The 12368-nt window shown below is 39.9% G+C and overlaps 1 protein-coding gene across 10 annotated transcripts; it reads left to right on the top strand.

Moving 5' to 3' along the window:
• Nucleotides 1-1501: 1501 nt before the first annotated feature.
• On the top strand, nt 1502-9869 carry LOC147140392 (uncharacterized). Of its 10 annotated transcripts, none has more exons than XR_015088486.1 (9): nt 1502-1672; nt 4622-4767; nt 5002-5185; nt 5653-5887; nt 6066-7100; nt 7234-7477; nt 7846-8006; nt 8344-8489; nt 9657-9869. XR_015088486.1 is itself a non-coding variant. In XM_086043889.1 (8 exons), exons 5-8 carry the CDS (start codon nt 7408-7410, stop codon nt 9827-9829), a joined length of 462 nt encoding a protein of 153 aa, XP_085900015.1. In that variant the 5' UTR covers nt 1502-4767; nt 5002-5185; nt 5653-5887; nt 6066-7100; nt 7234-7407; the 3' UTR covers nt 9830-9869. The 10 variants fall into 10 exon arrangements, 2 of the variants coding, with proteins under 2 accessions (XP_085900015.1, XP_085900016.1); XR_015088485.1 differs by having other exon boundaries at nt 1502-1707; XR_015088483.1 differs by having other exon boundaries at nt 1502-4767; nt 6066-6223; nt 6914-7100.
• The last annotated feature ends 2499 nt before the right edge of the window (nt 9870-12368 follow it).

Genomic DNA, 12368 nt, shown 5'->3' with positions numbered 1-12368 from the left:
TTAAAGGTGCAGGATTGTACCTTTGGATAAAATGCACTACGGCATTCTAGTTAAGGTAAGTCAATTTTATGATAAATATTAAAACTTTAACGTAGTTATTAGCAAACGTTCCGTCGTAATCGTCCGCTGCCGCGGTTGAAAATCAGTTCCACTCACAGCCTGCAGATTAATATTTATTCTTCATTTTACGTTTTTAAAGTTACATTTATTTTATAACAAGTATTTAGAAGGGTGGGAACCATGTCAGGGGGTTCGCAACGGCGTAACAGAGGCGTAAATGCCCCCAAAATAAAACTTCAAAAAGTCAACCTCTACTTCGCGTTTTTCCACTTATTGCGCGGGGTTCTGGTCCCTATTAACCGCAATAAACGAGCGATCACTATACTATGCAGGTAAAATTTATTCTTAAACTATCCTTGTAAATTAGTTTAATTGGTTCTTCTCTTGTAGCCTGTAGAATGCTCGCCTTTTCTTTTGCCCCTCCTCTTGTTGTGGCAACCTGGTGCACGCAACTACCATTGTCAAAAAGTCTTGGTTCCTCAAATTAGCGACAAAGTCAAAATTAACTTGTTTGCATTTGGCTCAGGGCATTGTGGGATGCTGACCATCCTCCAGAGCTCTATCATGTTTTGTACTTATTCTTTTTTAAATACTATTTTGATCTGAGCAAGTATTGTAGGCGCAAAAGTGTGTCAGATTCCACTTACCCGAGAGACCATCGGGAAAGGTCCCTATACCGACTCTCCGTTTAAAGCACATATTACAAAGTCAAGGCCCGCGGGCCGGATGTGAGAATGTTTTCCATGGCCCATGGGATGATATTGCTTTATTATTAGATCCGGCCTGCAGCCCGCAGCAAGCCGGTGTGGGTGGCAGATGTGATCCGGTCCTTCGCGCCTGCCGATGACGTCAAGCTTTAAAATGTATTGTAGCGTCTTCCAAGAACACAGACATAGTTTAATGATCACGTTTTCATTAGTCCAACCGGCTACTTTGGGCCGCAGCCGACGCCAATACAGTACGACAACTGTTCAGTCAAAAAAGAGCAACGGCTCTCCTCTTCGTCCTCCGCTACTCTTGCTCGCATGCCTTCCCATCCAGCGAGCCGCACGATGCATTCATTAACCTCGGAAACAACACAACTTGGAAAGGCACAAATTCGACTACAACACAGACAACCCAATTCGTTACACTATTTCTGTAATATATTTCTTTGCATCTATGTTTGCCACCCCTGGCAGTTGTTATAACGAACATTACCGCTATTTTTGCGAGGATCGTCCTTCGCCGACTGAAGACTTTACGTCACTTTACGTGGCTTTCAGAATTCGGATTGTGGTTAAAAGTTATGTGGAGTAAAACATGCTTTATTAAGAAATACTTCAGGTTAGAAATCTCACGTTATTTTATTATTAGCAATTGTTGGGATTTGATAAATTCATTGAGTTTCGATGTAGTAATGAGATGTCCCACACTGTGAGCAGGCGTTGAACGCTCCTCGAGCGCTAACTGACGATAGCGAGAGACATGGTTTCTTTTCTTTCTCCTCCTTCGACACAGCTAGCTAGTAGTTTGTTCGTGCCAGCAAACTCAGTAGTTGCAGATTTCCCGTGTTTCACCACGTTTGTTGTGTATAAATGTAAAAAGGTTGAATCATTTAGGGTCGTGTCAGGTAACTGCTGTACATAATAGCCTGGATATGTTCTCGTGAGTGATGTCACGTTGATGAACACTAGTTAATTATTTCGGCTAGTTTGCTAACTATTCTAGTGATGAAACGCGTGAATGTGTATTGTATGTATTGTTTGGCTGTTTAATTGCTCAATACAGTGAATTGTAATGTTTAGGCATATTGTTAACTAATGGATATTCATTGGATGATGTTGCTAGGTTATTAGTCTGTGTTGTTGCAGACCACAATAAATAGACGTGTGTAGCCCCCGACTACTCAAATATAGTGTTATTTAGATATCGAGTAAGTTGGACCAGATTCTAGATTCTCGAAGGCTACAATAGTGGTAAGGGGAGGTGTGCAAATGAAATAGCTGGAGTCAGGAATGAGCAACAAGAATAAATGTATCAAATGTAAACAACAAAATAAAACTATTTACAACTTAACAGCCGACAACTATATACATGTGGTTCCAGAGTTCACAACTGAAAAATAATAACCCCTAAGTCCTACTGAGCTCAGTAATATTCAGTCTTTAAGTCAGTCAATGTTATTTTTTGTAGTCTTATGTGGTCCTTGAAGAAGTCGTGTTAATAGTGGTAGTTGGGTTTATTACCACGTGATGTTTCTCAAAGGGTAGTGTAACTGTCGTGATTCTGGATTCATGTTAATATTAAAATGACGTAGCTTTCCAAATAAAGTTATGTGACAATATATGTTATTTGCCAAGGACACTACAGTTATTGTGCCCCCTGCTGTTATATTTGAGTGTTGCATTGAGTGGCAGGGCGTGGTTACTTTAAGGAGGAGTTATTGGCCTTCACTGTGACATCAATTAGTCTGAGGAAGGAGACGGAAGCGTCAGGTGCATATGGCAACACCTTCGATTTTCTCTAATTATTCCTAAATTCCTGTTTAGAAGGCAAAACGGTATGCGAAAATGACTAGTGTGAATTCCGTGAGAATGAAAGGGATTACCCAATGGCCGCAAACTTCATCCGCAAACACTTCTATGTGGATGATGGTCTTATCATTGTAGACTCAGTCAACGAAGCTGTCCAGTTAATCACAGAAGCGCAAGAAGTTTGTGCAAGGGCAAACCTGCGCTCATGTTGGTTGAATCCCCACCAGGTTCTACTGAGGTCTCTGGCATGGACTTCCTTCCATGCTTGAAGAATTCCTTTTACTGTTCCATTATTTTTCAGGCTTGTACAGTTGTGAATCCATCGAGGTAAAATTGTTCCTTAAATTTCTTCTCAGGGGCATTGAGGTGAGGTTCCTACTTGCCAATCTTGTAAATGGAGTGTGTTATAAATCCTTGTAATTACGCTCTGGTCTATCTTGTTCAAATCATTCCTAGGCACATGTTTTAAGTCATCAGGGGTTGGTATGAGTTGAACCAAAAAATGGATTCTTACTGGTTTCAGTTGATATACATCCTTCCCACTGCTTGTATAAATCTGTTTAGGTTCGTATACCTTCAATGTTGCGAACCATATCCAGGGAAGGGACTCATTTAGCCAATGTTCGTAGTCTACTGCTCCTCAGCCCCGACGGTTGGTGGGTAAAGCTTAGTTGACAGGTCTTGGAGTAGACTCTTCAGGGGTCAACACATGGCAGTTGCTGTTGAGGCCGTTAGCGGCCCTACACATCGTTCCTATATTCCAATAACAGCGGTTCATAGTTGTTATCGATCTCATGCATTCCCATGTGTCATATGAGAGAGAGTCCAGGTTCTTTTTCATCTTGGTTTCCTCGTGGGCAGTCCCGGGTTGGTGTAGTGGATCCTGCTTGGCTTTGTTGGTCTTGGTCGCCCCTCACCAGGGGTAGAGAGTAGTGTACTATCGCCCCCTGCTGTAGACAATATTGAGCAGTCGAAAGTCAAACAGCTCCAGCACGAAAAAATATTTAGATTCAGTAGTTGTCAAAACTCTTTGATCCAAGCCATGATTTATGGCTTTTCAATTCAAAGGTCATGGTCATAAATATTACATTTGATTTAAATAGTTTCCGGGGACATCTGGAGGTGCTCCAATTTAACTAGCGTACATCCTGTGGGTCACTATTTTATGTGAAGTAGTCAAAAGGTCAAAGTAGTATATGTCAGGGTTTGTTTGAACATTATTTGATATGTGTATTATGTGTTGTTTTATGAGATAGTTTCATCTCACCTTGGGAATACCACACAGAGTTTCGATGTCTCAAACTGTTCGAAAAATGCAAAAATATACACAAACTGTGAAACAGTATCGTGTTTAGGGTTGTATTTGCAAAGAAAAGTTACATTACCAAAAATACTGACGTAAGGTTTTAGTTCATGTTTCGTAAGTGTACCGGACATTTTATTTGTTATGCTAGGTGTACCCTAATGCAATATTTCCATTCATGTACATGTTTAATTACACTTATCACTAGTTTCTGCGCACTCAAACGCAGATAACTTAAAAGTAATGTTATAGGAATTTCCAGAGGGGGCATGGAAATAAGTCTTATAGTAATGCTTCAGTTATTAGAGTCGATGCTTTTTTGTTTTGTGTAGTTTCAGTATAAGCTACAGAACCAAGATAGTTTTGGGGATGCCCACGATTTACATAAGTACTTTAGTTTTAAATCTTACCTTAGAACAGGGTTTACCAACATGTTACCTGATCACTGATGGGACATTGTAAATTGTTTTTGAAGTGGTTATTTGAAAATGTACACCCTTGCAAAGATTTATAGAGTTTTGATGATGTGCATAATCATTAACAGTGTCTTAAAATGAAAATAAATAATTATTGATTATTACATATAATAACCTTATTCAAGTTAATTTGTGCAGATTTGTTATTTCAGAGGTGTGTATCAAAGATAGCTCTCAGTGTCTCAAAGGTTGGTGAGCCCTGCTTAGGAAATTGTTGACTATTCCAACTCTTTTACTGATGTTTTCCTTCTTGCAAATGCTGGAAGAGCATGAAGAAACACAGGGTTCGGTGTGCATGGCGGAAGAGCAGGGAAGTCTGGAAATGGCAGTGGAACCGGGCGATTCACGTCTCGATTCACCTCTCGATTCACCGGTCGATATGGACCAACCAGGCCTTAGTTGGAAGTCTGCTGTAAGTTTTACGGGCCCCACCAGCATGTCAATGACCCACCACTGGTAGCACAAAAGGCATCTACTCTAACTGTGACAATTATATATGGCAGTTGATTTATGCACGACATTACACACAAATTTCAGAATTTCAATTGTGAAATTGAAATGTTGACTTACTCATATTTACTTCCATCTCACATTATTTCAGTTCCGTTAGTTGCGGTCAATTATTGTATTATCTTTTATATTCTAGGGAACCCCTTCACTACCTGCTATGGACACTGTGACTGCAGTAAAAAATTCCTCTAGAACAGCAAGGTCTGTTGGCACACAGACACCTGTTGTAGACACGGTGACTGCTGTAGAAATACCCCCCAAAGAAGCCAAGTCTATTGGCACCCAAACATCTCAAGGTACACCAACTACAAGAGTGAAATGTAAGTGCTCGTATGTTTTTTGGGGGATATTTTTTTTTTATGTCTGAGAAATACCTGTGTGATTTTGAGTTGTAGGAATGCTGATTTAGTATAGTGCACAGTTGAGCTCAGTGTACTCAAAGAAATCTGAGCTGAAATATTCTTTTTATAAATACTGGATTTCTGTGAATACGTTTTTTAGCATTAAATATATCTTCCATGCATATTTTATATAGTGTTTTTACTCATGTGCAACACTGATTTTTCAGGCACCACCTACATCGTTTGTACTATTTTAGTTGTATTTTGATATCATGCAGTGCGTTCTGGCATCTGCTATGTTCAGAACCCTTTACACTTACAGTACGGCTACTTATTTTGACATTCTTTAAATCAAATCTCACTTATGTATAGGCTTTATGGTCAATTTCTTGAATCATTCTTTTCTTCTGTATACTGTAATTGGCTTTACCTCATCTTTTCAATAGATGTTCAAGCTATAGTGAAAGTTGCGGAGAAGTTTGTTGCCACAATGTATCCACCGTTAAAGTCAACAGGGACTGTGACCACACGTCAGCCCAAAATTAAACAAAAAAAGAAGGAAGACTTTCCCAGATCAGGCTCCTTCTCATCACCAGGAACCTCACAGAGTCAGGATTACACTCCAAGTAGTGTCAGTTCGAATGAGGACTTCTCTTCACCCCATAAAACTCTAACGAGAAAGTGAGTATTGTGTGTGTGTTTTATTTAGAAAATTATAGTCACGATACTACAGCGATTAAACTGATTTTTTTTACAAATATGATGTAATTACAATGTTTTTATTTCTCCATTACTTATTTCAGTTTTTTTTTTTCCAAAAATCTGTTAATAATGTCATTTTTTTTCTCTTTTTCTGAAGAGCTGCCAAAAAAAACAAGAAAACATGTTCCACCACACGAAGAAAAGAAATATATTGTCTTTGCGTGACAGTTTCTTGATCTTTTAAATACTTGTCAGACGTGTGACTCTGGAGATGTGGTACTTTCAAGAACAGTGTCAGGGACATACCTGAAGCTGGTGAGAGTGTCTCATGTCATCTTCCAAACCGCTTATCCTATACAGGGTCGCGGGGAGGTGCTGGAGCCTATCCCAGCCGTCAATGGGCGAAGGCAGACTACACCCCGAACTGGTCGCCAGCCAGTCGCAGGGCACACACAGACACTGTCACTGAGCGGGAATCGATCCCACGCTGCCCGCACTCAACTCAGGCGTGTGTACCACTACATTATCAGTGACTCCGGTGAGAGTGTGCAATACCTGCAAATCTCTATTCACATGGGAGAGCCAGCCCTGCTATGGCATATATCCAGCAGGGAACATCCTTCTGTCTGCAGCCACTCTCTTTGGTGGAACCAGTCCCACACAAACACTTAGACTCCTTAAATTCCTCCATTTGTCAGTGATCTCAGAGTCAACTTTGTTTTCTCATCGAAAAAACATTCTGCAGCCATCCATAGAGAAAGTATGGGAGTCACACCAGTTACAATTAGTCCAAAAACTCCAGCAGAGAGGAATGCCCATCACAGTAGGAGGGGATGGCAGGGCAGATAGTCCAGGGTTCTCTGCAAAGGAACTGAACATCAAAAAGATAATTGATTTGCAGCTTGTACACGTATTATTGGCATTTTCTACAATTTTTTTGGACATTGTATTATGTGTTGTTATAAATACACTTATGACTTAGACCAATTCCTCCTCAAATTTCAGAGCTATGAGGTTAAGAATTGCTCCCATATGGAACTGGAATGATTCAAAAGGGTTCATCAGAAGCTTGATGGTTTCAACCTGGTCATTGGCAAGTTGATCACTGATCGCCGTCGACAACTGGCCAAATATGTACAAGAGGAAACTCCACAGATCAATCATCTTTTCGATGTGTGGCATATAGCCAAAGGTAATGCTTTGTATGATCCAACCCGAAAATAAATGAAAAAGAAGTAAACAAGTCCATAAAACACTAAGTATATTGTGCTATCCCATGTTATTTGAGTTAATCTTTTTACATTTCCACTTTTTACTTTTATTAGGCATCAGGAAAAAGATACACACACTCTCCAAAAAGAAAGGCTGTGAAGTTGTTGGCGAGTGGGAACAGAATATCAACAACCACATCTACTGGACTGCCTCATCTATTTCTGAGAACCAGCCAGAACAATGCCTTGCCAAGTGGGCATGATTGTCCACTCATATACAAGGTGTTCATGAGGGTCACAACCATTTGTTTACATGGAAACTTGGATGGACACAGACAGAAAAAGTGGCTTCAAGCAGGTAATTAAATAGTTAATTGTGTTGTTATTATCGTCATGATTATAAATATAGGATTTGTATTTGTTTGTATGTAGGTTATTGGGAAAAAATAAGTCACATCATGTGGTCAATTGTATCCAATAGTTAGTAGGCCTAGGTCCTCTGCTACATTCACTGATCAGTATCAGAGTTGTACTTGTTTCTTCTCCCCCACACCCTCAACTTGTCCTACTTATTGTGCATCGTCACCTGCCTCCGACATCTCCTAATTATTGTCGTTTACAAATATGTACATTTCAACAAAATACACAGTTTGGTTAGCATTGTTTTTTTACAAGCTCAGAAATACTTTTTAAATATAAAAAAAATCTTTTGTATATTTTTTGCAGGTACATATGTATGTGAGAAGGTGGAAGACTTTATACATAATGGCTCTCTACTGAAGTACATCAAGAAAATGTCAATCGTATGCCCTAGAATCATTCCACAGCGTTATCAACCAGTTTGCCCCATGGATGAAGGCCTACACCTACCATGGCATGCAGGCCAGGTGAGTACACCTTGGGTTTGGCCTTACCCTTTTATTCTCTCTCTCTCATTCTTCCTAATTCTCTTCCACTATTTTTTTTTTCATTTTATATTTTGTGCACAGTAGCCATTTCATCAAGGAAAAATGTCAATGTGATAGATACCTTTTTTTGTACTCATTTTTAGGTCATTTTGATTTATTTTTTATTTGTTGCTTTCCATGCAAATTGACTTAATTAGTCCATTAGTTAGGAAATATTATTTGTGCTATAACGAATACGTCTAAACCTAATAAATGTAGACACATCGTGTACACATATCAATGACAATGCAATACACAATTATCTGTCCTTTCTCAGACTTCATCTTGCAGCCCTCCATTTCAACTGGAATTCAGATCGCCAACAAGCAACAAAAGTCGGGGGGAAAAGCTTTTGGCTGAAGAAATTGAAAAACAAGCAAGGGAAGGCTACGGTCGCGGAGGTGAAAGAACCTAATTATTATGGTAAGTTTATATATCATTCTCAGGGAATATAATCGATCGGAAATGGAGTGCTGTGTTTATCTTAGATTTTGGCCTCTCATCTGAGTGACCATGCGCCATCAGTTCATGCTACAAGGCAACCAGCCACTGTTGTGTAAAACAAAATTGTTGGTGGTCAGAGTGGGAGGCAAGCCCCAAACATGAACAGTATCAATCTTTGGGAACGCAAAACGACAGTCGTTAAGATGCCTTGCTAAGAGGCCTCTTTTTTATTTAGGAGGTGGCTTATTACACCACCTGTTCTCAAATTACATTGCAGTCTTTTCATCCATTCCAAAGAGCCTCAATGATTGCGCCTCAAACCAAAACAATAAACACTACTGCACTTTTTGTCTTGTTGATGCAGGTCCACTACCTTTTTACAACTGAATGGAATGATAATGAGGGAGTTTATGCTCAACGACTCTGGTTGACGATTGAGGCCGCTCTGCAAGGCATCTTAACTACTCTTGTTTTGCATTCCAAACGAATGATATCATTCATGGTTGGTATGTATCTCCAACTCGGCCCCAAAAAAAAGTTTTACCCAACAAGGGTCGTTGCCGTCACCAAGCCTTGCTGCATGAACTGATGAAGTGTGCTAACTCAGATGAGAGGCCAAACATCTAAGAAAAACAGCACTCCATGTTGATCGATTCAATGCACTGGGAATGAATTCAACTGGATGAATGAGAATTATCACAGGCATTTTATTATTGCAAATAATTTACCACAAAAATTGTCACAAATTTATGAATTGGAAAAAAGTGAAGTTGCTTATTAAAATTTCATCAGCGTTTAAACACGCTGATTGAAAATAACTGTCATACATGTACTATAACAATTGCACAATGTAAAATAAATGGAACACAACAAAAATAAATTGTACACCAAGCAATACTTTTTGCCTACCCATACCCAGTATGCATTGCAATAAAAATGTAATGTGCACTTTCTAAACTAAAGTGACAGTAGCAGATAAATTGTTTGCATCCTTCAGAATATGATGAAATCCTGAATGGAAGTTTTTGGTGCACTCATTAGAACACTGCTAAATAAACTTGTATGTGTAATTCTCATATGTTCTGGATGAAAAATATTTGATCAAAGTTGACAATGTTTAATATTTTGTTGGTGCTTTTTTTCTAGGATACATCAGCGAGTTGGTGAAGGATGTGGTGAAGCGCACACAAGAGGACAGCATAGCAGAGAGCAAGCACTCACCACCACCTCTAACGAGCGGCTTTGATTACCCCAGCAAGGAAGAACTTATTGAGCAACATAGAAGCCGCTTCAATCAGACCAAGCCAGCCACGCCATGATAAGAATTCAACTCTTTCAAATAAAGACTGTGCTTTCTTATGTCAGCATTGTTTTATTTCTGTGTATGTGTACATGAAGTGTGAAAAAGTAAAGAATAATCAGCTGTTCCTGGGTGTTCATAAAGTTTACACTTTGTTACAAAATAAATTCTAATTATAGAAACACACTAAAATGAAAGGTTACATATAACAGACATTAGGAAACTGGATGTTCTATGGCTCCTGAAAACCATGATGCATTGGATGGAGAGGCCTCCCTGATCTTGGTCATAGCGCAGGATGTAAGGGGTACCCGAATTGAGCGTCCCAGGAAATGCCAGCACTATCTCACCAGCTGCCTGTAGGCGACATGCCTATTCCTCCTGAATGAAGATGGGAAGCATACCAATACAAATTTTGTAAGAGGAGGGGTAATGACAACATTTGATTTTGTAATACAGTATATACAGTATTTATGTTGGGTTAGTGAGCAAAACAAATAACGAGCACTCTTACGCATCTTGTTGAATTACAGAAAACGAATTTAGGCTGGAGTTCTTCCTGAAAAATGTGTTACATCAGATAAGAGTACATCTACATAAAAAAAAAGAAGACAAAACTCACTCATGTTCTGAGGCATCCAACCTCTCTTCTCCGCCATACTGTGCCTTGTACTGGTACTACGCTGCTTCCAGTACATATGTGTCTAAGCAGACTGTAGAGAATCCAGGGTGTTGAGTGATGCAGTCCAGCTCCTCTGGAAAGCTATGGATCTTCTTCATCACTTGTGGAATTTCCCTGCAACAAATGCTCACCTCCGCTGTCGGCATTGGAGAGCATCTTCCACAGCAGGAACACATGTAACATGCAATTTGTTTTAAAAACATGTAAAAAAAAATAGTCCCTATTATTTAACCCTAATTTCAAATACTGTACTTCAAACATGCATCAAATGTTCTTTGTCCTGTGAGAGTGCTAGGAATGATCACTGAAATAAGAAAGTCACATGACTAGTACAGGATAGCGGAATATGTGCCCTGAAAAATAGTGAAATGACAATGCATGTAAGGGTCACTGATAGTGTAGTGGTACACACGCCTGAGTTGTGTGCGGGCAGCATTGGATCGATTCCCGCTCAGTAAAAGTGTCTATGTGTGGCCTGCGACTGGCTGGCGACCAGTTCGGGGTGTAGTCTGCCTTCGCCCATTGCTGGCTGGGATAGGCTCCAACAACTCCCCATGATCCTGTATAGGATAAGCGGTTTGGAAGATGACATGACATGACAATGCATGTATTAGTGCAAAGAACAGTAGACATTTGTGTGCCTCACATTATTACATGGGCATTTGTCATATAGGTATGAAAAACAGCCACTGGCTTGAGCGGAGGTTGGCTTGACCGCATTCACGTAGCTGAGGCAGCTGTGTGTTTTTATTCAGATAGTAGGAACAATGACTGCAAGTTAACGTGATCGGGGCCGAAATACACCCGCAGATTAGTGAATTGTAACATTGGTCTAACTTTTTTTCGCACGTTGTCACTAATACCATGTAACTACGTTTCAGCAGTTGAAAAACTGCTACAGTATACCAAGCAATATAGCATCCAGTTTATTAATTTAAACATTAATTAAGAATACAATAACAATACCCACCAACAATTGTTGCCGCGATGTCTCTCTAGAGATTCGTCGCCACCATCCCAGGTAGAAGCGAGAATAGCTCCCATCTCCTCGGCTTCAGGCTCGAAGCAGTACGGCTGAATTCTGAGTTGTCTAAAAGCTTGGCCTTCTACTTCGTCGTCAGAAGAATCAGAATATAAAATCTCCGACTCAGAACTACATTCAGAGCTGTTGTGTTGAGACATGGTTTCTAGTTGACGGTGTGGAGTAAGTATTAATGTCACCTACAGTCGAAAAAAATGTCACCAATCCTCTTCACCGTGGATCGCAAAGAAGCAGTGTGCGAGTGTGCCCGTCCTTCAAGCCTCTATTTATGCAGCTCCACCTGCATCTGCTCACTTCGACATTTCCTCATCCTCATATAAATCAGCCACGGAGAGGTTAATTCTTTTGATATGTTGAAGTGGGCATTAGTAGGGATGTCCACATAGATTTTGGTGCAAATTGATGACCGTTTTTGTACGTTATAAGCAATGAAAGTACAATGATTTCCAATGGAGAGTTTGGAATCAGTCCGTCGCGTGACTCCGGCCGAACAAGGATAGAACGGTATTGAGTGATAATTACCATCCTCTTTTCTGTTACAAAGACGTTGATATTGTCATTATCTACAAACCTATATCTTAACCATATATCACATTTGACTGGTTCAAAGTCCACAATCACGTCATCTATATCACTGCCGTTACTCATCTAAGAACTCGCGCGATCAATTACGCCGCCATTACTGCTCGAAAAAATTCCGCATATCCTCCGTCGACATCGTCGCATGTCTATTCTGATGCATTTCATTGGTTAAGAGACCGAGAATTAAATAATTAATAAAAAATGGCGTATATGCTCATCAGGCTTTGAGGGTAGAAAGACTCATCAGCGCTC

Source organism: Filicampus tigris, chromosome 10 (assembly GCF_054856515.1).
Source record: "Filicampus tigris isolate MCC_2025a chromosome 10, RoL_Ftig_1.0, whole genome shotgun sequence".
NCBI lineage: Eukaryota > Metazoa > Chordata > Actinopteri > Syngnathiformes > Syngnathidae > Filicampus > Filicampus tigris.
This window is presented reverse-complemented; position numbering and strand designations above follow the sequence as displayed.